Below are 27,138 nucleotides of genomic sequence, written 5' to 3' on the forward strand. Positions count from 1 at the left end.
GTATGAAAGTATGTAGGGCTTCGGTGTTTCATATTATTCCTGTTGCTTGCAGTTACCAAATATAATAATAAATACTGACCCAGATGCTCCTCTGTATGGCAGACAGTTGGCTGATTTGCTTGTGTTATACTCAGTGGATTCTTATTTTGTCGTTTAATTTTTTTCTTTTCTATTTCTTAGTTTTTAATTTGTTTTGGTGGCCTAGTTTAATCTATTCAATTTTGGTTCTACCTAATAATGTAGGTTGTTACATTATTTTAAAAGGTACAGTTCTGGAAAAACACTGAGTATGTATATGTACTTAATGGAATTTGTAAGAAATATATAATCTATTGAGTTTTTTTACACAGAACAGTATATCCATATGGAACAACTTTATTTTATATGGAATTATACATTTATTCAGGAGGTGATACAGTGCATCAGTTTTTTTACTATAGCTTTGTGATGTTTTACTTGAAAATGAATTGTCACTGATGCTTGTTACTGATAATGCAGTATTGAAATTTGCAGGTGTTTTTTAAAAATCAGCTCAAATTGATTTAAAGTTCTTCCTGTAGTGTCTCTCTTACTTACTGCCTTAGTCCATTTGGATAACAAACTACCATAGACTAACTGGTTTAAAAACAACAGGAATTTATTCCTCACAGTTCCGGAGTATAAGTCCATGGTCAAGGATCTGACAGATTCGCTGTATGTGGAAGGCCCACTTTCTGGTTTGTAGAAGGCTGTCATTTTGCTGTGTCCTCACATGGCAGCAGGGGCAATGAGCTTTCTAGGGTCTCTTTTATAAGGTTGCTAATCCCGTTCATGACCTAATCGTTTTCCAAAGGCCCCCTCTTCTGATACCATTGCTTTGGGGGTTAGGATTTCAACCTGTGAATTTTGGGAAGACACAAACATTCAGACATATTTTAACTTTTTTTTTTTTTATTTGTTTGGTTTTTTGAATGGAAGAAAATGAAGTAAAATTTGAGCTGGTTGGCTGGAAATTGCACAAAACCTTGCATCTGTTCTTTCAAAAACATTTATTGAGTGCTTGCTAGCTTTCCATATACTAGAGTTTACACCTAGGAGTGTACTCTTTGTGAATGTTTTACACTGTGAACAGTGTCATCTTTCATATTTGTTCTGTTGGGAGATAAAAAGAAAAACCTTGCTGATGTGTACTGGAAAGAGCAATGATTTAGGAATGGAGACTGAAAGTGAGAGCCTGTCTTTATATCTCATTACAAAGCCTTCTTACTCTGGAGCCTGTGAACCACCTGAAGCTGACAATTTTTTCATATGGGTGCCTCTTTTTTGGGAGAGAGTCCATAACTGCAAAGCATGCATCAACAGTCAAAAGGATAAACAACCCTGTGTTTAATAGCTTCTTACCTTTTCTGAGTCTTCTCAGAAATAATAATGGAAGATTCATTGGCCTTTTCAGTGGGTTATTGTGAGATTCAAATTTTGTAATAGTGTAAGTTAAATACTACAAAAGATAAAGATTTATAGAAATAAAAATATTGTGGTAAAGCATTGTTTTCTGTTTGTCATAGTGATCCTAACTGGTGGAAAGGTGAAACCCATCAAGGCATAGGGTTATTTCCTTCTAATTTTGTGACTGCAGATCTCACTGCTGAACCAGAAATGAGTAAGTATTTTCCAGCCTGCCAATAAATGATGTTTTCTAATCCTTTTCTTAATGGAAGTTGAGTAAACTGAACTTTTTAGAGCAGTGTTGCCCAGGCTGGAGTGCAATGGTGCGATCTCAGATCATTGCAACCTCCACCTCCCAGGTTCAGACGAGTCTCCTGCTTCAGCCTCCCGAGTAGCTGGGATTACAGGGTGCCCACCACCATGTCCAGCTATTTGTGTGTGTGTGTGTATTTTTAGTAGAGACGGGGTTTCACCATGTTGGCCAGGCTGATCTTGAACTCCTGACCTCAGGTGATCCACCCACCTCAGTTTCCCAAAGTGCTGGGATTACAGGCGTGAGCCATTGTGCCTGGCCTAACTTTTTTTTCATATATATCTGTGTAGAGGTTGTTGTTAAAATGCAAATTCATTAAGAAGTTTTACAGAATTTATACATTATATGTTTTTCTTACCAGTTGATTACAGTGTGACAAGTATAACCTCAGGGAGAATTTTTCCTGTTCAAAGGTTGGGACCGTTTCTCTAGTGTGTAGTCCCAGACTTGAAAACAGTGATCTCCAAGCAACATGTCAGATATTGAGAAGGAACCATTTTTACTAATCATATAAAAGTTCGTTTGATTTACAAACCCTGCTGACTAGGATAATAAACTAGAAAGTGGGGCCATGGAGAAAAAGTGATACCAGTAGCAGGCTTAACAGTTTCAGGAGACATAGTCGGTCAAAGTCGTGAGAGACAGTTTACTGTGTTTCTACATAATACTGTGCTTTAATGAATCTTCATAATGATGAGTTTAGTCATCAAGCAAAGTTTAAGTCATAATCTCCCTCTACTTAGGAAAACAAAAATAGATCTGTGTTGGTTAAATGGCATTGTGTAATGTGCTGACTCTTTAAAATTTTTAAACAGCTTCTATGTATAGGTGGATATGCTATAGTTGTTTGGCAAAATAGCTCATATTATCTTTTTTTAATGCTAGATAGAAGGGATCAAAGAAAATTACAAACCACAAGATGCTTAGGTGTTTTTTAGTTTATAAGAACTTAAAGAAAAAAAATCTTTGTCCTGGTCATCTTTTTATTTCCAGTAGCTCCTAATAGTAAATCTTACAATACATGCTACTTTATAGAATAAATGATACAGAAATATATATGTTAACAATAAAGAGACACTTCACTTCTCTTTCAAGAGGAGGCTTGAACAGCAAACCAGAAATTACAGATCTTTAAGAAAATGACTCACTGTCATAGTACTGCCAGGGTGTCTGGTGTCATGTTTATAGAGACACATTGGTGAGACCCAGTCTTTCAATGATGTTTTCTATGTCTGTGAGAGTTCAAAAACATGTCAGCCTTATTTAAATGGCATTGTGTAGTATGCTGACTTTTTAATAACCTGGGCTAGTAATGATGTTTTGTTTGTTTTTGTACTTTTTTTTTTTTTTGTCCTGAATCAGTTCCTGGAGAGGATAGAATTGCTTGGAGTTCTGTTCAAGATAAGGTCCAGGATCTCATGTAGATCCTGGAGCCATTTCATCTTTTTTTTTTTTCAGTCGTATAGCAATGCAGCTTCAATATGAGTTTTCTAGTTTTTCTCATGTTTTTCACTCTGGGCAATCTAAAAGAGAAACTGAAGAGAATCTAAAAGAAATGTAATGGGGTTGTCGTTCTCAAGCGTGGAGAGCAGGTGCTAGCATGATCCCCAGAGCATCATTCTTTTGAGGAAATAGAAGCCCACTTCACTTAGCCTGTCAAATAGAAATGGCTGCCCTATTTAGCTTGCTTTTGCTTTGGAGATACAGTAAAATAGTGTGAAATCTTTTTGTTATATATTGTATATAAATAATATTTTTTTCACACACACATAGTATTAGTTCCTGTGAGAAAAGGGGCTACAAACTTGTGCATCGAGAGCTGTTAGAATATGAAGTCGGCCATGTGTTTTCTTGTGGGTAATGGCCAATGCAGTGCTAGCCCAGCTTTCTACTTGTAATAGCTCAAGATATAAAAAGCAAAAATGTCTGCAGCAGATGTTTCTTTTCCTTTATAGGAAACTGAATCAGCTGAAACTTTTTTTTGTATGTAGAATTTTGCTTTTGGTGACTTGAATGGAACGATTATATTTCTTAGGTTGGAAATTAAGCTATTTCTGTGTTATACAGAAGCACACAACACAGAGTACCCAAGTGATTGGACTTCATGTTCTTAGGGTAAAATCACAGGCACAGGCCGGATTCCGGGAGTATGGGCTAGTAGAGCAAGATTGATTGGCACTCAAATCCAGGCTTTGTCATTTATTCGCTTTCTCTTTCACAAGAGTTTTTCATCTTTCCAAACTACCTTATTTATAAAAAGGGCATATCTCATAGGATTGTTTTGGAGATTCACAGGAGGAAATGTAATATTCCATCAAGCATATTCAATAGTTTAATAAACATTATTTCCCTTCCTTAAATTGCCCCCTCCCATCTCCCTTTCCATCATGATTCCTAATATTTTTATGAATTGATCGACCACATTGATGCAAGGATTAAAAAGAATAGAAAGGAAGTTTGTTTAGTAGAGTTGTATGTGCCTTTCAGTAGTATTTGGAGTTTGTTATATAGCTATCGTTATGTTAAATCGTTTTTAAAGATTGCTTTGGTGAGTAGGAGAACTATGTGCTTCCGGCCAATGGATTGTTGATCCCTCAGTGACCACTTATTATTGTCAAATGATAATATTACATAACTAGAAAGTACAGGTTGATTTGTTGGAAAACTGAGATCCCTGCCAAGGCCACTTGCAAAGTTCTCCACTGGCATGGACGTCATTCTCTAAAAGCCTAAGTGGCATGCCAGAGAATATATAGCTGATTTTCCCATTCATTACATTGGAGTAGTGTGGATTTCCTATCAAACCAGATTTTTTTTTCCTGTCAAATGAGATTTTTTCTTGAAGGATTGGTAATTTAAAAAGAGGGTTTATTTTAAATTGCAGAATTCATTTAGGCCATTGTAAAACTTTGCTTTTGTCCTCCAGCTTACTAAACTCTGATATGTACTAGGTGATTAATCTTTTTTCAGAAATACAACTCTTATTATTAGTGAAATCCGTTTTTATGGAAAATGTAAACTGTTTACAAGAAAAATTAAGAAATCCAATTTCATAAAGTAATGTTCTGTTATTACTGCCAAAATCTGCAACTCAGTTATTTCCTAAATTGTGCCTTTTAGCTTGCTGGGAATATAAGAAAAACCCCCAAATCTCTCTTGGAAGTTAAAGTGCTTTAAAGTAGAATTTTAAATGTATTGTAAAAAAAGATAACTTTTACGTATCTTACAGTTAAAACAGAGAAGAAGACGGTACAATTTAGTGATGATGTTCAGGTAGAGACAATAGAACCAGAGCCGGAACCAGCCTTTATTGATGAAGTAAGTGGTTTCCATGGTGATAGGCGTTGGTACTTTATATTGAAATTTAAATGGTTTTGCTTAAAAAGAAAATTGATTACTTGAGTTTTTTTGTTGCAAAAATTCTTGTGTTTTTTTTGTTACAAAAATTCAAGCAATGTAGACGATGCAGATTGTTTTTTAAACTTCCTCTCCAGTCCTTTGTTTGCCATGTCAGAGCCTCATTATTTTAAATTCCTGCTGAATATTCTGTAGAGTGACCTTAACATGATTTATTTAATCTATTGTTGAATGCCTAGGTTGTTTACAGCTTTTACAGTGCTGTAGCGAGATTTTTTTTTTTTGAATATCTATCTTTGTGTTTCTTTAGGGTAGATATCCAGGAGTGAAACTGTTGAGTTGAAGGATTTGTGTGTTTTCCATGTTAATAGATACTGTCAAATTGTTGAGCAAAACAGGTTTTTACACTCCTATTCATACCATGCGAGAACTCCTGTTTCCTGGCATACTCGACGAGGATATAAGCTAGTTTATTTTGCACATTACTGAGGAAGGGACACTCGTTGACTGTCTGTTGAAACAAATAAATTACTGTTCTAAAAATAAAATTGTCATTAAATTACTTCTACATAAATCATTTTATAAAAGTGCTAATATATTGAATATCATTGGAGATGATTCATGGCTCCTCGTATTGAACACATTCTAGTATTTGAGGAAGAGCTTATGCTCATTTTATATTAAATGTCTTCATATGTCATTGTCACACCTGAAACAATGTATATTTTTAGTAATTATGCTCAAAAATATAATGTCAACTTGGTGACACACCATAATTTTTGGAGCCACATAATGGTACCCAAATTTGTATTATTGGATTTAAATTTGAGATTTCTTGAATTAAGTTAATCACTCCTATTTAGTTAAGCTTTATAGAAACATCTGCTGTTGCTACATATAAAGAAAAGATTGAAACTGGCTACCTTTTTCATCTTTAAGTGTATTTATGAAAAAATAAAAAACATGTTTGTGGTTGTCTTTTTCTACTCAAACTTAATACCGTGTTTTAAAAATAACATTAACATAACTGTTGAATTAACTTAATAAATTAAATTATGCAACTAGCAAACCATTCAGGATTTTTCAAGTGTCACATTGTATAGATCAGGGGTTGGCAAACTCTCAGGCCAAATTTAGCCTGTTGCCTGTTTATTGGAACACAGATACACTTATTTATACATTGTCTGGTTGCTTTTGTGCTGCAGTGGAAGAATTGAGTAGTAGCAACAGAGATAGATCCTATGGCCTGCAAAGCCTGAAATGTTTACTGGCTGGCCATGACAGAAAAAGTTTGCTTGGCCCCTGGTATAGATAGTTTAAAGAGAATCTTTTCAGATCCTCATTTACCATAGCACTCTTTCCTAAAATTGATCTGCCTGAGAACATTCTCTCCTACCATTTGTCGTTTTTCCCCCTCTCCTCTCCCTTTTCAAGTCTTCTCTCCCACTTTACAGAAAAAAGGCTTACCACTTGCCCATCTTGAAGATTGCCGTGGTACATTGCCTCAGAGTATAAGAATTACCAGGGATGGTTCCAAATATTGGTGTTTGTATTAAGAAAGGAATGGCTCTAATGACTAGTTAATACAGCTGAGATGGCTTCATATTTTTTGTTTTTAAAAAAAGGACCAAAATGAATTTTCAGCTAGTAGATCATTAAAAATAATTTTTAATGACAGACCACTGTCATTCCGTTCCATCTTTCAGAAGGCACTGAAAGAACTTAATGAAATTGCCATAATAGCTTGATTATATAAACAAAATTTCTCCTCACTTTCAACTATAAAAACGAAAAATAGGAATAGAACTGATGCTGAATCCTGGCTCATTTTACTTTTCAAAACTTGAAATATAGTTAATGTTGTTTTGACCCTTTATGTATTAATAATAAATATAATCATTACCATATACATATGAATGTATCTAACGCCGAGAGTACTTTCATCAATTTACATATTTTTAGTGCAAAGAAATCTCATATGGTCATCACTAGAAAACTTTCAAGTATATTAGGATAAAATCTGGGGGGGGGGAATTGAGTGGAAATATGATAAGTTCAAGGAGAAAAACAATTTGAAATACATGACAGAGACTGTTTTTTGAATGGTAATGGTGAGTGCAGATTGCTATGGTGTTTAAATTCCTTTGGCTATATTTAAAGGAATTTTTGACTGTTTTATTTTAAAACGTCAACGCTTAATCTCCTGGAAATCTTATTCTTTGTAACATTTTAAACGTATGAAAAATGAGATGTTATCTCTGAAATATGTGAAGGGTAGTTTATGGGCTTTTAGCAGTCTTTTGTGGGAGGCAGAAACAAAATTTGAAGAGTGAAACAGACTATGGAAGACTGTGTAAGGACAAGGAATCCACCTGGGCTAGGGGAAGTGATGTTTGACTGATTGCATTGTATAAGAAAATGCTGGCCGGGCGCAGTGGCTCTCGCCTGTAATCCCAGCACTTTGGGAGGCTGAGGCGGGCGCATCATGAGGGCAGGAGATCGAGACCATCCTGGCCAACATGGTGAAACCCTGTCTCTGCTAAAAATACAAAAATTAGCTGGGCGTGGTGGTGCGTGCTTGTAATCCTAGCTACTTGGGAGGCTGAGGCAGGAGAATCACTTGAATCTGGGAGGCAGAGGTTGTAGTGAGCCAAGATCATGCTACTGCGCTCCAGCCTGGGGGACAGTGAGACTCTGTCTCAAAAAAAAAAAAAACTTGCAGAGGCAGACTAGTTGTCTATCTAGAAACCCTACTTCTATGACACTAAATAATTTTAAATATTGTGTAGTGTTCTGTAAGCAAACAAAACAGAAACCATCTGTGTGTTAATGGACTCTCACTTTCATTTGACCTTTTTTTGTGTGTGGTAGGCACACTTTCTGACATATTTTTGTTTTGTAAGACTGCTTAAAATGAAAATTATGAATAATTTACATTGAAAATTGGTATCCATTTCAAAATACAGACTTCTTTTGACTTGGGAAGAGTTTTTTTTTTAGCATACTTATGTCACTTTCACTCTCTGATGATTAATTTGTTTCTCAAGCTATTTTCCTTTTACACAGAATCATAGTTTTTAAATTTTAAGTAATTACTTTGCTTAGAATTAGTAGTTTTTGTTTGCCCCATGTACCTATATATAGTAGCATAACCATGTGAAAACCATGCATGGAGAAAGGTTTGTAATTGTTTTAGTAGTAGTCATGGTAGACTAGATCTGTTTTGATTTTTTAAAAAATGTAAGTACATATATACTTATGTATCATATAGATGTGTTTATGTAATGATGGTTTCATTAGTTCCATTGGTCTGTACAACAGAAGATTCTAAAATAGATCTGTGTCACTGGTTTGAGGTATCTTCCAGCCTTTCCCACATAGGAAAATAGATAGTCTTCCTCCTTCCTTTTATGACTAACTGAAACACTGGTAGAAAGAAAATGTAGAATAAATCCTGAGAGTCCCACTTAGAAGAGCAGCTGTGATACAGCTGAGCTCTGCCTTACTGAAACAGCTGCTGTATTCACCATGGGGGAAGAAGGAATGACAAGTTGTTAGTCAGAAGCAATGCCGTCTTGAGATGGATAGTACACTTGTTGGCGTGGCTAAGCTAAAGCTGCTCTGAAACAAAGCAAAATCCTCTAGCATGACATAAGAGGTGGAAGAACTCACGCATTGTAAGTTTAAATGTGGCTCGATTTCTTCTCACTTAAGAGAATCTCTGTTAGCAGTTGGTTTGTGTATTTATTTATTTATTTATTTAGACAGGGTCTTGCACTGTTGTCCAGGCTGAAGTGCGTGGTGAGATCATAGCTCACTGCAGCCTTGACCTCCTTGGCTCAAGTGATCCTCCCACCTCAGCCTCCTGAGCAGTTTCAAAAATATATAGGAAGCACTTTCAAGGCTCTGACTTCATGTGGTACTAAAGAGAATAAATACATGGGACACTGAAAACATAAAAGCAAAATTGGAGTCTCCATAACTATGAATTTCGAAAGTTTGTCTAGTTAATAAGGTGAAAACATAAAGTTGCATAAAGGTTGGTTGCTTTTTATATTAACTACTTCATTCCTGTAGGATAAAATGGACCAGTTGCTACAGATGTTGCAAAGTACAGACCCCAGTGACGATCAGCCAGACCTCCCAGAACTAATTCATCTTGAAGGTAAAACTTTTCTATTTACCTTGCAAATAAAGAATAATTAGAGGTTACTAACTGGTGTCCTGTTGAAGAATGGGTTTTGAGAATAATATGAAAAATGGAACATTTCTCACTTCTCCTTGACCCAGGCTCCCTTTCATATGCAGTTTAGACCTTGGGTAGAATTTGAATTCTTACAATTTTCTATCCAAACTAAGTGTTCTATTCAACATTTTAGAATCTTGTAAAATGAAAAATGGTACTTTAAGATTTTGAGACTAATATTTTAGATTAAGTTGTCACCATTATACTTTAAGAAAATCAATTTTGGATTCTGCAGACTAAGGTTAACGAATGTATATTTTTATTACTCCAAATTAAATCTTTAGTCCTTAAATTATACAAATATCTATCAAAGGTTCACATTTTTTTTTTCTTGTACTTTCTTATGTTCCTTTACATCTTGTCATTTTAGCAATGTGTCACCAGATGGGCCCTCTCATTGATGAAAAGCTGGAAGATATTGATAGGTAAAAGAACATGGGTGCATTTATGTTGTGTACCTTCCTTACTGACGCTATCGCTATTAACTGCAAGTGGGCTATAACTGCCTTTTTTTTTTTTTTTTAAAGAAATATTGTGGAGGAACCAATTCTCATTCATGTGTCTTCTGCTAGATGTGGAGAATTAGACTCATCTGTCCTTTTCTTTAAAGTGAGGATTTGATTGACCTTTACAATATAGTCAAAAAGACCAGCATAGATAGGTCTTTTTAAAAACAAGGGCTTAGCGGTGTAATCCTCTTTGCTGAAGTGGCATTACCAGAGCTCAGAAATGACCCATATGTTAGTAACTAGGGAAACCAAGATCTTTCTGGCACAGTCAGGTACGATAAGCTGGAGTTCCCTCAGCACAGCACGTAAGCCTTAAACAGTTTGGGTTGCTTCAGGGCTAAAATGCAGGATATTTTTGTTATAGGTGAAATTTTTAATAATGTCTGCTAGTACTACTTTTTGCTATTTTTGATATTTTGATGTATCAGTATTTAGAACATTATATCATTTCAGGAACAGCTATGTTTCAAATTATTGTGTCATGTTTCAGAAAACATTCAGAACTCTCAGAACTTAATGTGAAAGTGATGGAGGCACTTTCCTTATATACCAAGTTAATGAACGAAGATCCGATGTATTCCATGTATGCAAAGTTACAGAATCAGCCGTATTATATGCAGTCGTCTGGTGTTTCTGGTTCTCAGGTAAGCTTTTAGAAGCCCATGTTGTTTTAAATTCTCAAATGCATGGTCAGATGTGGTGGCTCACGCCTGTAATCTCAGTAATTTGGGAGGCCAAGGCAAGAGGATTGCTTGAGACCATGAGGTCAAGACCAGCCTGGGCAACATAGTGAGACCCTGTCTCTACCAAAAAAAATTAGCCAGGCTGGGGGCATGTTCCTTGGTCCCTGCAACTCAAAAGGCTGAGGTGGGTGGATAACTTGAGCCCAGAAGGTCGAGGCTGCGGTGAGCCATGTTCACACCACTGCACTCCAGCCCGGGGCAACAGCGACACCCTGCCTCTAAAATAAATAAATTAATTAATTAATTAATTAATTCTCAAATGCATTTGAGATTATTTGGAATAGGTGTTTGAAACTTTCTGAAACTAATGTTTAGAATTAAAGTTTAACAGAATTTTTTTACTTGGCAATTACAGTATATAACATACTGATTATACTAATAGTTTTTTGTTGTTGTTTTTTTTAAAGGAAATTGCTTGTATCCATTGCAGTCTGTGGCAGTTTAGGAAATGTGACTTGTATCCATTGCAGTCTATGGCTACAAAACAATGAGTTCAAATACACTTTTTAAATGTCCTTTGGGATTCCTTAAAAAAATACCAACATACAGAATATTAAAATATATTTAATGTAAAGGGAGATTAGTATAAAGTTTCAAGGTAAGTTTCTTTAATGCTTCAGTATGGAGATAAACATGAGTTCAGCATATGTTTAACTAAAAATGAAAACCATCAACAGCCTATTTCATTGAAAAGCGTTTTTCAAAATGCCTGTTGACAGAAGTAACTTTTACAAAAGGATTCCAGAGTGGTAATTTTTCTTGTTTTTGTAACTGAATACCTCTACAGAGAAAGTTCAGTATGCTTATTAAAATTTTAGAATTGAATATGATTTCTCTTTAACTGTCCCAGGTGTATGCAGGGCCTCCTCCAAGTGGTGCCTACCTGGTTGCAGGGAATGCGCAGATGAGCCACCTCCAGAGCTACAGTCTTCCCCCGGAGCAGCTGTCTTCTCTCAGCCAGGCAGTCGTCCCACCGTCCGCAAACCCAGCCCTTCCTAGTCAGCAGACTCAGGCTGCTTACCCTAAGTAATTTGACTGTTGATTCTTGTTTGGAGTTAGTGCTGTTACAGCTGCTTAAGTGCTGTAGTTATCTATAGTTATGTATAACTATAGATAAGTGCCCCAGTTATCTATAACTCTAAAATATGGCTAATAAATATCTGTGATCAGCGTCATGCGGCCACCCCATTTGTGGTAACAAGTAGTAGAGCCTCTGTGGTGTTCCAGTACCAGCCAGCAAGCTGGTCCTCTGCTCCCCACTCGCTCAACTCCTGTAATCTGGTTTCAGCCCTATATTTTTAATACTACTCTTACCATAAGTTTTTATTGTTTTTATTTGCATCTATGATATTTGATAATGTCTTCAATGAAATTTACATGTAGTGACTATAATTTGTCATTTTCCCACACATTTTATATAAAATTTAAATTCTGTTATTTAAAAATTATAGTTCTGAGCTGTCTCTTTAAGACAGATATTTTTGCCCTATTTTGGAATTTAGTTTATATTATAGGAAGGTACCCCATTTGAATCAAGAAGGTACAAGAAGATAAGCACCCTTGTTTCTCAGGAGGCAGATGGCTGAATATGTGATGACAGAGGCCCATTTACTTTTGCCATTTAGTTACAGTGCTCTCTGTCATGTAGTTAAATGCTTATTATGTGTTTTTTCTTCTGCTTTAATGGGACTGTAAGCTGAAATCTTTTCCTTGAAGCAAATAAAGGATAGGCTTTTAAGAGTTTACCAACATGTATTCTAGAAGTTACGATATTCTAGCTGGCAATAGAAGTTTCTAGGTAGCACAGGCACAACTTCTAGAAACCTTTCCAGCAGGAGAGGATTGCCCAGGAATTTTCCTGTACTGCCCTCTCTATTGCACTATTCATCCTCAAAGAGTTACGTGTTGGAGATGCTTGGGGATTTTCAAGCATTATTTGGTTGTCAGGTTAGTATCCCAAAGTGACCTTAACGGGGATGATGGCAAGGCCTAAGTGTCAGAAAACAGGGCATTCCCTAGTGGGTTATGTATGTTAGAAAAAGATGTTAAGTGTAGCTTGCTCTCTTGCAGGATTTTTTTTTAAGTTGAAATCTGGTGGAAATGAATACCCTTATGGAAAATAAGCAAGCAGCTGTTCTTAGAGTAGCATATTGCTTTACAACTAGATACAAAGTGGGTAGAAGGTAGGAATTGTTGAGAAAACACTAGGGTTCCCGACTTAATAGGACCCTTGAGCTATTTTAGTATTAGCCAGAACTGCCACCTCTCTCCAGCTAGTCCTCTGTCTGACTATGTCACATGCTCCTCTACCTACCTTGTTACTAGAGATTACTTGAGACTCATTCTTCAAGGTCAGGACCTTGGGAAATTATCTTTGTGAATGAGATAACCTGTTGGTAGGTGCTTTAACAGTGAAGTTCTGTAGCGCTGTGGCGCCCTGCTGCTGTTCTCTGTGAGTGACTCTGCTTCTGCAGGCGGGATGTGAAATCCCTGGCATGGGCCCAATCCCACCCATAGAGTGTAGCTATTAATGTCACCTCTCAAGGAACACATGTTTATTTCAATAGGTGTCTTTTGAAGAACATTTTCTTGAAATATCTAGCCCTCCCGTCCTGGCTCATTCCTGCATATTCTTTAGTTGTTAGCTTAGCTGCATTTTTACTGGGACGTCTTCCTTGCTTTCCCACCTGTCAGCACTGTTCCTCCTGTGTGCTGTCAGAGGACTGTGTGCGTACTTCTGTCTATTTCCTGGCTGGTAGTTGCCTTTTTACTTGTTTGTATCCCCACTGAAAGGCAATATCTTGAGAGTTGGCACTGTTTCTTTCACCTTTATAGCCATCCTATGTAGCACACAGTTTTACACTGGACAGGAACTCAGTAAATATTTTATAAATATATGTTTTAGTGTTACTGACAATTTCAAGTACTATATTAGATCAGTTAGGTGTATTTTTTTTTTTTTTTTTTTTTGAGACGGAGTCTCACTCTGTCGCCGGGGCTGGAGTGCAGTGGCCGGATCTCAGCTCACTGCAAGCTCCGCCTCCCGGGTTCACGCCATTCTCCTGCCTCAGCCTCCCGAGTAGCTGGAACTACAGGCGCCCGCCACCTCGCCCGGCTAGTTTTTTGTATTTTTTAGTAGAAACGGGGTTTCACCGTGTTAGCCAGGATGGTCTCGATCTCCTGACGTCGTGATCCGCCCGTCTCGGCCTCCCAAAGTGCTGGGATTACAGGCTTGAGCCACCGCGCCCGGCCTAGATCAGTTAGGTGTATTTTTAAAAATTCCTTGCAAAGGCTTCACAAAGGCTTAGAGGGCATTTAAATATCTATATATAAAGGTGCAATATGTAATATCTGTTTATCAATATATAAAAACAGATGTGTGTTTGTGTGTTTCAATGGGGAAATGAGGAATTGCTGGTACAGCAAATGTAGGATGAGGAAATTGGAAAGAGTGAGAGCCAGGGTTAGAGGTCTCCTTACTAGAGATGTCCTGCATATTTGACTCGGGCTTTCTAGCAGCAAATCAAGGTCAGTGAGGATTGTTGTTGTTTTTGGTAGGCAGGTTTTTTAACACTCCTCAGTTTATATATATCTGAGAGGCTATCTCTTGTTACATACAATTTTGGTGTTAAAGCTCACCGTTTTTCAGACTTCGTCATCCTAGGACAGTCTTATTAGTTGGGGAAGGTGTCACTGATGACAGTTTTCTAAAGCTACCTGTAGCGATGGTAGTATTATAAGGTGATAATAAGTGACAGTTACTGTTAGTATTATGAGACCACTGAAGCTTATGTATTTGTCTCTGATTTTAGTTTACTGCAGTCAGCATGTGCCAGGCACTATGTTAGACACTTGAGAGTCTTCTTTAGCTTCAAGGTGCTTACTGAGTAGTAGGGGCAAACACATAAAAAACATATAATTTTATACAACATGATTTATATAAAGAAAGATATATGCCTTATGCTTTAGGAGCCTCAGGGTTTGAGGGGGTTTTCCAGGAGGGTTATTCTTAGCCAGTAGAAAAAATGTGAGGAAGATGTTCTGTCATGTCAAAGATGCGGTAGTCTGGAATGGCATGGTACTGGTGGAGTGAGCAAAGATGGGAGGTGTGAAAGGTGCGTGGTACATATCGGCATTCCAGCAGCACACTTACCAAGGGATGAAAGCGTGTGGGGAGCAGCGAGAGACATACTTGAAGACACTGCCAAGGTCGAAGAATGCTTGTTCTAGATACTGTCTTAGGGATAACGAAAAAGTTCAGAAAGGGCTTTAAATGGGAGTAGTGTAGATGGATTCATAGGGGCAAGATTAGAAGCTGGGAGACCGTGGATATTAGGCAAGAAATGATGAGTATTTGTTGACAAGATACAGTGCTGTTAATTGGAAAGAGCTGTTTAGAAGATTAGCAGATAATTATACATTGGGTGACATGGTTGGGAGATAGTGCAACGCAGATAAGAGAAAGAAGTATTGGTGAATTGCACAGTTTTGCCCAAGGCAACTGGGTGGACGGTGGAACTGTAAATTGAGAATGATTACAATAATGCTGACATTTAAGGGATATTTAGTATGTGCCAAGCACTGTGCTGTGTGCTTAACACAAAGTAACTTATTCCTCATAATAACCTGTGAAGTCGGTAAACTATTACCCCCATTTTACAGATGGGGAAACTGAGACCTGGAGACAGAACCAAAGTCTCACTTAACTAAGATTCTAAACCAGACATTCTGACTCCAGAACTCAGCACATAGACTCTATATTATGGCAATATTATAGCCCATACCATTGTAAATAATAGTATGAAATTTGACATCTTCTTATCAGCTTTATATCTCACACATATGGAGTGATGACAAATAATGCCTTAGGTCACCACATTAGTTGGTGAAATGTAGCATTAAATTACCGTCTCATATAATAATTAAATTACCATCAGATAATGAATTTGTGCCGAGTACAAGAGCATTGAATTGACCAACAATAGATTTATAAATAACAATTGGAGGAAAGTTTAGAAATAGGCAGTATTTTGAAAATTCGGCAGTTGCTTTATATGTAACTTGTTTTACATTTTTAATACAAACGTAGGGGGAATTCTCAGCATCTTAGTACTTCTCTTCACATAGCTAACCTAGTGTCTTACAGTGGAAATGCATGTATTTGGTTGGAAACAGGAAGACAGGAAGTAGAGGCAGTGGATAAAGACAACCTTTAAAGGATTTTTTTCTTTCTTTTTCTAATCGGAGCAGTGCACAAGTGCAGGGCCTTGAGATGGGAGTACTGGCAGCGGAGCGGTGGGAGCGGGAGGCAAGCTCAGTACGTGAGGGGGTGCAGCTTCAGAGAGTTGATCAGCGTGGTGGTATTTTCAAGGAAATAAGAGAAATGAGGGTATGAGGCCTTCCTTTCCATTAGTCCTCTGGGACAGTTCTTTTCAAGGACACTGGTGATGCCCATATTGCCAGACTCTTGGTCAGTTCACCATTCGCCTCTTCCTCCATTTGACAGTTCGTGATTCCCTCCTCTTTTCTGAAATGCTTTCTTCACTTGCCGGTGACCATTCTCTTTTCCCTTCTGCCTCACCGCCACTTCTCAGTCTCATTTGCCTCTTGCCGCTTTGTCTTATGGACTTCAAGGTCCAGTGCTCAGTAGATGGACTGCCTTTTTCTCTGTTTGCAGCCGCTTCCTGGGGGATCTCATGCAGCCCCATGATTCTGAATGCCTCTGCGATTCTGAATGCCTCTGCCGAGGATTCCCAGATGCTCCCAGATGGGTGTTTCTCCGCACTTCCCCACGGGCCAGCAGACTTGAATAGCTGACTGCCTATGCAGGACAACAGGCTTGAATAGCTGACTGCCTATGCATTCTCTTTGCTTGTCTGTTTTTTGGACATCAGACTTGACAGATCCAAGATTATTACTTTGATCTTCCCCACACCCCTCCCACCCCCCAGTCTACTGTAGTCCCATCATAGTATTCTTTTCAGTGAATGGCCACTCTACCAGTTATTTCTACCAGTTTTTCAGTTCTAAACCTCAGGCATTCTGGACTCTTCTGTTCATTATCATATTTTGAAGGCATTATCTTCAAAATGTATCTAGACCCTGTCCCTTTCTCCCATCTCCACCATTACTGCCGTGGCCCTGCTGCCCTTTGGCTCTCTCCTGGTCGATCGTAATAGCCTGCAGTCCGCTATCCTGGTCCAGAGGGAGCCCATTAAACCCTGTGGAATCTTATCACCCTTCGGCTCAGAACCAGCCAGTGCCTTTTTGTCTCACTCAGAGTGTAAGCTACAGCCCTTACTGTGGCCATCAGGTGCTGTGTTCTCCAGCCCCTCCCCACCACCCTAGTCCTGCCGGGTGGTCTTAGTTGCTCTCCCCGCCGCCTTAGTTGCTCTCCCCGCCGCCACCGCAGCTCTCGTGGCCTCCTGCTATTCCTTGAAGGTGCCTGGTGTTTTCTCTCCTCAAAGGCTTCTTTCTGTTTGCCTGAAATGCACTTTCCTAGGGAATCTAGCTGGCTCACTCCCTCACTTTTTCCGCATCTCTGCTTAAATATTGCCTTATTGGAGAGGCCCCTACCATAAACTAGAATCCGTGGTCCCAGCTGCTCTTGGACCTCCGTATTGTGCTTTGTTTTTCTTCTTAGCAGTTATAACCACTCGACACACAATCCATGTGTTTATTACCCTTTTCTACCACTAGAACAGAGGCTCCATGGTGGTGTAGACTTATTTCCGCAACCCCCCGCCCCACCTTTTTTTACACAATGCTTAAATAACACATGTTTTAAGTGCAATGCCTAATATCACAATGCCTAAAATAACAATGTTTGGCACAGTATAGCTATTTAGTAAAAGGTTATTAAATGAATTGGCTATATGAATGAATGCTTAATAAATAGCTTTTCCGTTTATCTGTAAGTTGCTCTATAAATCAGTATTGCTCTAATTGAGTGTTTTTCTTCCTCCACAGTACAATGGTGAGTTCCGTTCAAGGAAACACGTATCCCAGCCAGGCGCCGGTATATAGTCCTCCTCCTGCCGCTACTGCTGCTGCAGCAACTGCCGATGTCACTCTGTACCAGAATGCAGGACCTAATATGTCCCAGGTGCCAAACTATAACTTAACCTCATCAACCCTGCCTCAGCCTGGAGGCAGCCAACAGCCACCTCAGCCACAGCAACCTTATTCTCAGAAGGCTCTGCTATAGGACCCGGTGTTCCACTTGGTGGCAGATGTCTGCTAAATGCCACTGACAATGTTATGAGATTCATTACTCTCTTAAGATGTGTTTATCCTCAGCTTATAGGAATCTCTCCAGGTCAACAAGTTCAAATATTCAAGAAGGTAGAACTCTCTTCAATTTACACTGACTTTTTTTAGAGGTTCTTCCCCCACCCCCAGAGGAATGAAACTACTTACAACATTTAATTCCTTTCATAATATGAAAGAATTGATACAAGGCTATTTGTCTCGTAAACCTGGTCTGCAGAAAGTCAAACTTACAAAAACTGTTGTGGCAAATGTTATGTACATATATTGATATGTAACTGCATTAGTGGCCATTTTGAATCACAGTGGTGATCATGTGAATATATTTAACACTGTGTTAAATTAATTTACATTGCTATTTTATTTTAATCATAAACAGCTACCATGTTTCTTAATGTTTTGTGTAAATTTAAGGTAATTATACTATCCTTTTAAACTGCAAGAAAACAAAGTTGTAGCGTATTTACCTGAAGGCGCATTATGTTGTCGTGTGTTTCAGTTTCACATTAAACTGAACCTTTTACTAATTGTGAGCTAAAGATACATATATAAATACACATGTCTTTCTGTAGCCTCTGCATACTACTAGCTGTCATCACACCAGCGTACAGTAGCTAAATTTTTGGTGCAATTATAGCAAATGATAATGTTCCCTTTTGAACTTTTACATTTTGGCATGACATTTCAGAATACTGTGAGACCATGAGACAAAATTAAGAACGATCACATTCTTTATTTCTTATTTTTAAAGAAATGATGTTGGTTTACCTTTTCCTAGTTGAAGATAGTAATTAGGTTTCTAAGCTGTATACTGTGTTTATTGGTGGCAGTGACACCAAAGATAGAGGCAATGGATAGTAATTTTTAAACTGGAAAGAAAACCTGAATTACACTACATTTTTGACGTCTCTTGTAATTATTTGGGATATCAACAAAATTTGATTCATCTGTCTAATGCCATTGCTAGTCTTTTAAATATGTCTTTTAACACATTGTATCCTCTAATTCTTCATTAAAATGGAAATAAGTAGATGTTTCAAAGTAATCTATATTCCTGGCTTTGCTTAATGGTTTATATATTTATTGTTATCTTTCAAACTGGATTTTTGGGTTGCTCTTTCTGGTCTTTTAAAATTCGAATGGAATTATTTTGGCTTCCTACTTGGGAATATTTTCAAATGAATGCTTTTCTTTTAATTCATGCGAAAAATGTTTTCCACTGACATTGTAGTCTTAAATATTTACAATTTCCCTGGTTGGGCTATACTATTATTTTAACACTATTTAAAACAACTGAAAAGTTGAGTTGAACATCATATTTAATGAATTGATGTAACAGGTTTCATACTATAAATGAAAATTTGATGCTTATTTTCTAAGACTGTTGTAATCAGGTATCTTGTTTATTTTCTTTTTGAGAGAAGATTAAATCTTTGGCGAGTAATCTTAAGGGTGATTAATTTCACAGGCTCAGATTTAAAGCACCGTAGTTTTAAATCTGAGCCTGTGAAATTAGTCACCCGTAAGATTACTCAAGGGTAACTTAAGTGTTTCGCTCTAGTGTTGTGTTGCGATTTCCTGTGTTTAAAATATGTTGCCCTGCCCTGAAGTCAAATTTCATGTTTTAAAAACTAGAAGTTACTTTTTGATAAACATCAATCAGATTATAATCTTTTCCACTCCAATTTGAGTATTATGGTTTAACTGATACACTTTTCCCCAGTTTTTCTTTGTCTTTTGATAAATTCCTGTTTACCAATGTTGAATGTATCATTTTCCCATTTTAATTTTGATATCTTTCATGTTGAAAATCAATGACATAGTCTCTAATATGATTTTTTGCCCCATAAAAGTCAAATAACAGTGAATAGAGAAAACTACCCTCATTACAACCCACATACATTTTTCTTTACCTATTATTACATTACTAGGCTTGTAAAGGTTTAAATGATGAGTACTTTAAAACTGTTACTGTATGAGTTTATGCCTTCCTGTTATTAAAAATGAAAATACCAGGGGGAAAATCTCCAATGAAAGTGAAGCACTGGCTTGTCTTTCAAATGACATGATGACGGTAGAAATAGGAGGGGGCCAGTTAGGATCATGAATGACTTTAAGTTCTGAAACCTGCAAATCTTGCACTTTCAAGAAATCTTTCATTAATAGCTGTCCTTATTTTGAGGGAATAGAATAATTTATAAAATGAACTAACTGTAACATAGGCCGGACATGGTGGCTCACACCTATAATCCCAGCACTTTGGGAGGCTGTAGTGGGCGGATCATTTGAGGTCAGGAGTTCGAGACCAGCCTGACCAACATGGTGAAACCCCATCTCTACAAAACTACAAAAATTAGCCGGGCATGGTGGCAGACACCTGTAATCCCAGCTACTCAGGAGGCCGAGGTGAGATAATTGCTTGAACCTGGCAGACAGAGGTTGCAGTGAGATGAGATCTCGCCACTGCATTCCATCCTGGGAGGCAGAACAAGAAATAAATAACTGTAATGTAAACTTCTGTGAGGCAAATTTTATTTCTCTTTTTTTTTTTAAAAATAAAATTTGAGGTTGATTTTCTATAAAATAGTGACACGTAAATGGAAAAAATCTAATCCAGTTAACAATCTAGCATATATAGCCAACAGGCCCATGGCCTGTGATGTTATACCAGTGCCCTGAACCTGTAAGAGGATTTTGAATGCGTACCTAATGGGACTTTACAGCCTCTTCTAACTCTGTTTTTCTCCCTCACTGTTACTTATCTTCCCTACGCAGTGAGGGACCTTTTTATGTGCCTACAGATTCCTTTTTTCATGTACTTCTGGCGTTTTGTTTCTATACCTCATAGTTTTTGTATTTAAAATGCTTAATAGACCAGTATCTTTCTTCTCTGATAACAGCTTTCCTATGCAGTATGTATAATTCAGTTTTAAAATATCTTTTTTTCCAAAGCTTCTAGTTGATATAAGACAAATTAGCACCCTACACGATAAACTATGCAACTATAAAAATTATGGAAATTATTTTCCAAAACGAGATTTATTGGTATAATTGCTCAAATTTTCATCTGTTTAATATACATTAAAGTCACTATTTTCTTTTCTCGGTTTATTTTCCAGTTGCAATAATTAGAGCTTGCCTTCTGTTACATCATTTTAAAAATATTTAATAACAAAGTTATAGTTTAAATTTTTCACTTGTATCATTTTCCTTTTTTTTCTTTTTTCTTTTTTGGATTAACTGCTTGTACCCCTTAGAATAAAATATATAGAAGAAACTTACCTATTTTCTCAAAGGCCTTATATTCAATTATCTTTTATTTTAGAATCATGATTCCATTAAGTGTTCTTGTCAAGTACCTAGATTGTTTTCTGTATTCTTTATACTGATATGCCCAGTACACCCCCATGTTTTTAAGCAAAGCTGCCTTCATTGTATTATATGTATTCTTTCTTAGAACGGTCTTCTTTCGAAATTACTTAGTCCTTGGTAGTATCTTTTTCTGAAAATTCCCAGGCTTCAAAAATGATCTTCTCTATGACATTCTAGAACACTGTAAATCTCAGTATTTAAAATTTTAGATTTCCTTGATGAACAGAATTGAACATTTTATTGGTGCTAACTTGTGGCCAAACTGCACTTTGCCAATTATCTGATTCCCTGGCTTCTGCTAACACTTACCACTGTCATTACTCTCTTTTTGCTGCTACTGTTAGACCTAGAATTTCTCATAATAAATTTTAAGAGTCAGTAAACCCCTGGATAAAAGCGAAAGGGACTGATTTTAATGGTCTTTTAGTGGTCAGAGACTTAAAAACAAAAAGTCGTTTCTGTTTTATAGAAGAGTAGTATCCAAATTTTTTGATTAGATACCCCGATGAGCAACAAATTTTTTTAGTGTGTAGCCTTAAAAATATGTACATTTATTTATTCACAAATTTTACAAGTTCTGTACTAATGCATATTGTACATTATGAAACACAGCAAAAAATAGAAATCTTAAAAGGATGAGATAAAAAGTTATTAATAGAAATTTAAATATTTTATTTTTATGTGGTAGTGGTTTGTTTTCTCTGTACCCTAGAATGTATGAACCTGGTTTGGAGACCACTTGGTTAAGAGGCTAAGATTAAACAGGCAGGGGATGTAGAATAGAATGTTAAGTAAGTTTGTCCCTTGAAGTAAGTATCTGTTAATATAAGTGGCACTTTCTCAAAAAAATTGTTGAGAAATGTTCATACTTACAGAAAGATTGGAAGAATGATAACACTGAACATCTAATTACTATTCATCTAGATTTGGTAATCATTAAAAATTTGCCACGTTTGTTTTATCTCCTTGTGTATGTTTGTATATGCACGTGTGTGTGTATATATATATAGACGTGTTCATATGTGTATACACACGTACTTTATTGGGTGAACTGACACGTTATAAACATTGTAAACCATATTTCTAAGTTCTTCATCTTGTATCTTGTAAGGATTTGGACAGTTTCCCACATAACCTAAACCATTTTCACATCTAAGAAGATTAACAGGCCGGGCGCGGTGGCTCAAGCCTGTAATCCCAGCACTTTGGGAGGCCGAGACGGGCGGATCACGAGGTCAGGAGATCGAGACCATCCTGGCTAACACGGTGAAACCCTGTCTCTACTTAAAAATACAAAAAACTAGCCGGGCGACAAAGCAGGCGCCTGTAGTCCCAGCTACTCGGGAGGCTGAGGCAGGAGAATGGCGTAAACCCGGGAGGCGGAGCTTGCAGTGAGCTGAGATCCGGCCACTGCACTCCAGCCTGGGTGGCAGAGCAAGACTCCGTCTCAAAAAAAAAAAAAAAAAAAAAAAAGAAAATTAACAGTAATTCTGTAATATGTTGTTATTGAATGTCCCTCAAACTGTCTTTTATAGATATGTAATATTTTAAGTCCAGGATCCATTCCAAGAATATATAACCATACTTCTAATGTCCTTTGCTTCTCTACTAATATGGGTTAATCTTGTCATCTCCCCCAGTGCTCCATGACATTGATTTTTTAAACACCCCTGCCAGTTGTCTCGTAGAATTTCTTACGTTCCAGATTTCTAACTTGATGCTCTGTTCTCATTGTCTCGACTCTATTCCTTATTCCTAAAAGAATTACAATCAGAACCATGTGAGTTCTGGTTAGAGGTAATGAAATTAAATTTTTCAGGCTGGCATCGGAAGCTGCACACATAAAGGAACGTTGTTAACCCTAACATGTAGCTGCCCTGTGATAGCCTGTATCCTCAGGCCATTGATGCTGCTGTGGCTCAGTACAGTTTCATGTTCTTCATCTTGAATTGCATTCAGAGTAGCTGATGAAAATTTGCGCTCTTTCCTCATTCAAACCCAAGTCAGCTTTTCTCCATTTGTTCAATACCCACCTTATTCACTCAGGATGGCTTTTAGGTAACTCTAGAAATGTAACCAGCAAATAGAGTTCTCTGTTTTTAGATGCAAACATTTTGGCATGTTTGTTTTAAAAGACTTCTCATGACCCTAGTCATAACCTTCTGTTAAAATATGGAAATCACTGAAGGAGAGGGAAAGTCTTTTCTTTTTAAAAGTTATCATTGTTACTTATTTTCCTCAAATTGTTAACTAAATTGGAAGCAGACTGAATAAAATATATAACCACAGTCAATTTTGAAACACACGCACATTACAGTAACGTATGCTATCAACTTATTAAAGAGCTAGTTTGGGACTTGTTTCAGTTGGTTAATGTCATTTAAAAAATAGAATAAATGTTTGTAATCAGTTGTTTCTGTGGCAGGATACATCAAGTTTCTTAACTGCAGGGTAATCACATGATCTTGTTACTTTAGGAAAAGATATGCTGTATAAACAGTTAAGAATGTTTTTGGTTAATTATAGGTGATACTGTCTGTTAGCCACGTAAGATGCCAAATAGAAAAATTTATGTGAGACGTCCATGTATGGTTCTTTTTCTCTGAACCAAAAATGGAAAAAAAAAATCTGTTTACTGTTTCAGAATTTGTTTCTATTTCTCCAGAGAAAAGAAGGGTGTGATATAAGTATCTTTGATATTCTGTAATTTAAAAACATAATACGCTGTAAAGGAGTGGCTGAAAATGACTGAAGAAGTTGTAATCAGGAATACAGGTCAATTCACTTAGAGGAACCATTATAACAAGTTCATTTCTATAAAAGGTGGATGGCTCCTGACAAAATGGTTTCATTAATTTGTATTGTAAATGTATCATACTTTGTGACTACATGGATTTCTTTTAAAGAAAGGGGTGGAGAGTGGTAATGGTATTTGGGGTTGAAGATAAGAATAAGAACTAAATTAAGTTGTAGGAATTTACTCGTCCATTCTGCTATTAAGTGGAAATTTCAGTTCATGGCTTTAGGAATTCAGAGAACTAGATTTTAATCCAGATATATCTTTTGTCGAAAGAATATCTTGGTAGATATGTGATTTGGGGCAGCTCCATGTATATTTCTGGGTCGTCTACTTATTTATGCATTGTAGGGCTAATGTAACATGATCTTTTCTAGCTTGTATAAATTTTCTGTTTCATATCTACCTCTGCCTACCTTAAATATCCCTGTCATTCAGCCTGAATAGTTTACCTATGAATAGTTTACCTATGACACTGAATGGACATGGATACCATGGTACTGAAACTTGGGCGCGTGATTTCTAGCATGTAGTTATGGCAGTGTACTTTCTGCACGTAACCTGGGGGTACTTTATTTCCATTAGTATCTGGTGAGGGGTGAGCCTTTTGTTCTGAGTGATCTTTTTTTTTTTTTTTTGAGACAGAGTCTTGCTCTGTCACCCAGGCTGGAGTGCAGTGGCCACATTTCAGCTCACTGCAAGCTCCGCCTCCCGGGTTCACGCCATTCTCCTGCCTCAGCCTCCCGAGTAGCTGGGACTACAGGTGCCCGCCACCTTGCCCGGCTAGTTTTTTTTTGTATTTTTTAGTAGATTCGGGGTTTCACCGTGTTAGCCAGGATGGTCTCGATCTCCTGACCTCGTGATCCACCCGCCTTGGCCTCCCAAAGTGCTGGGATTACAGGCTTGAGCCACCACGCCCAGCCGACTGTTCTGAGTGATCTTACCAGGAACATCTGCATTCCAAGTAGAAGCAATTCAGTCATTAACTTTCACCGGTGTTGATTTGAAAAAATAAATAGTTGAAACTCTGGGACATATACTGTATTTGTATACTGCTTCAAACTAGAGATAAGTAGCATCAGACTACATGAAATTTTATTCTTGATGTTCTTGTACGCAAAGTGGCATCTTAGTCTTGGTGAACTGAAAACGATAGTGTCGCCAGTATACTACACTTGCCCTTCTTGAGCTGTTGTATTGCTGAGATGCTAGAGTACTATGGAAACTAGTAGTTTCCATCTTTTGTGCTGGCTAAAATTGTCTACCAAGTAAGGTGCAAAATCAGTGATTTTTTTTTTTCATCACAAATATTTGGCTTAGAAAAATGCCATTATATACTGCTTAGTTACAAGTTATTAATATAAATAAGTATTAAAGTAGACATTAAATTCAAGGAAAGTTGATTTGTTTTTAAAATCGGCTTTTTTCTGGTGTTGTCAGTTACATTTATCTATTGTTTTATATAGTTTCATAAAACAATTCCAAGAATAAAAAATACTTGTTTTTCAGTATTTGCACTTTATAAGATTAGATACCATGCTGGCATCTAAAAAGCTTTCCTAAAAGTTTATATTATTTAATGAAATCTGATGAAGAAGTTGGGGCTTACTTCAAGTACTAAGTAAACTGGATAAGGCTTTTATACTTGTTGAGGGGGAAAGACAAACTTTTCCAGTTGTTTATCAGATTGTGTTGTCTCCCTTTGTAAACAGGTACATTTAAAAATCTTTTTTGCTGTCTTTTGCTCATGTTTTATAAGGATGGTCACAGAAAGGAATATTGGTTGGGCTCTACCAAAAAACAAGTAAAAAAGAATTCTTAGAGTAAATACTAATTCTGTGTTTATACAACTAATGCCTTTTTCTTTCTTTTAAAAAAAAGCCACTTAGATTCTAATAGATTTTAGTGAAGTATTTTAATATCAAAACATCAGAACAGTCTCATTTCATTCAGCTGGTTGCTGAATATTAATTTACATGGGATGTGGAGGCAGACAGTCAAATGGATTCTTTTCAGGTTAAGTTAAATAAGCATTCGATGTGGAAAGACCTAGTAGTTAGAATAGAATTACATTAGACTACGAGTTAAATCCCTGTGCTTTTGCTTCCTTCATTAAGCTAAGTGGTAGAGTATTTCTACTTTTCTTCTTGCCTCTCTTGTATTTGAAAAAGAATAATTTTCTTAAGGTCTTGAGCACGATGGAAGCAAATTCCATTTTTATTTTAACTTTTCACCAACATTTGTAGATATTTAACTGTGCTGCGTTGTATATTTGAAAGGCAAAAAAAGCCTCCAGATTTTTATTTGTCAGAGCATATTTGTTGAAACATGATTTTGTTTATGCTTGCAGTGGGGAAAATTGAAAATTGAATAAGTGCCTGGTTTATGCTAAATGTTTTATGTACGTAGTGATTTAAAATGGTCTCGGGATATTTTTCAAAGTTTAAACGAAGGTCGTGGTGTTAAAAGCTAAAGGAGCGGTGTGTAGGTAATATGTCTTAGTAGTTTTGTCACAAGTCAATATTTTGAGATTAAAACTTTGAAGTGCTAGTGGTCATTTTTGACCAAGCGGTAAACATCACTAAATTAAAATTGGGTAGCATTATCTAAATTACTGTTTAATGTCTTTTGAAAATGACATTTCTAAATATTAATTCATGGCTTATTAATCAAATGCCGTTTATAACTCGTTTGTTTCTAGATGTTTATTCCAAGAGCTGTCATTTGAGAAATGTAAAATGCTATACAGAATGCTTAAAATCAAGAGAACTCTGAACATTGGGGGTGGTTTCTAGCAGATACCTCTTGGATATTGGACTTTAATTGCTATAATTTTGATGAAATGATGCTCATAATAGAATGCAGTGAATCCTGTTGTTAATGCACACTTGCCTTCAGAAAATCAGAATGCTCTGCAAAATTGCACAATAAAGAGGCCTTAGGATTTATGGGGAAAACTGGGTTAGAGGCTCAACATCCAAAAACTTCAGCAGTGACATACCCGACAATAAAGATAGGAACCTACTAAGAGCAGCACAGTTTGACACATGTTAAATGGTTAATAAATGTGGCGCTTTACCTTGGACAAGACCTGAAGTGTGCCTGTA

At 37.0% G+C, this 27,138-nt stretch overlaps 1 protein-coding gene across 4 annotated transcripts in view; it reads left to right on the forward strand.

The window, feature by feature from the left end:
- The window catches only part of STAM (signal transducing adaptor molecule), a 72,929-nt gene extending 53,992 nt beyond the window's left edge, over window positions 1-18,937 (forward strand). For 3 of the 4 annotated variants that reach the window (XM_033208470.1, XM_033208471.1, XM_033208472.1), the window contains 7 exons: window positions 1,545-1,639; window positions 4,968-5,056; window positions 9,173-9,260; window positions 9,712-9,766; window positions 10,341-10,494; window positions 11,444-11,619; window positions 17,563-18,907. In XM_033208470.1, the coding sequence (XP_033064361.1) occupies window positions 1,545-1,639; window positions 4,968-5,056; window positions 9,173-9,260; window positions 9,712-9,766; window positions 10,341-10,494; window positions 11,444-11,619; window positions 17,563-17,800 (895 nt within the window). In that variant the 3' untranslated portion in view covers window positions 17,801-18,907. Of the gene's footprint in view, window positions 1-1,544; window positions 1,640-4,967; window positions 5,057-9,172; window positions 9,261-9,711; window positions 9,767-10,340; window positions 10,495-11,443; window positions 11,620-17,559 lie in introns of all 4 variants that reach the window. The other variant, XM_033208469.1, reaches the window with a different exon arrangement.
- The last annotated feature ends 8,201 nt before the right edge of the window (window positions 18,938-27,138 follow it).

This window comes from Trachypithecus francoisi, unplaced genomic scaffold, assembly GCF_009764315.1.
Source record: "Trachypithecus francoisi isolate TF-2019V2 unplaced genomic scaffold, Tfra_2.0 Lachesis_group9, whole genome shotgun sequence".
Lineage (NCBI taxonomy): Eukaryota > Metazoa > Chordata > Mammalia > Primates > Cercopithecidae > Trachypithecus > Trachypithecus francoisi.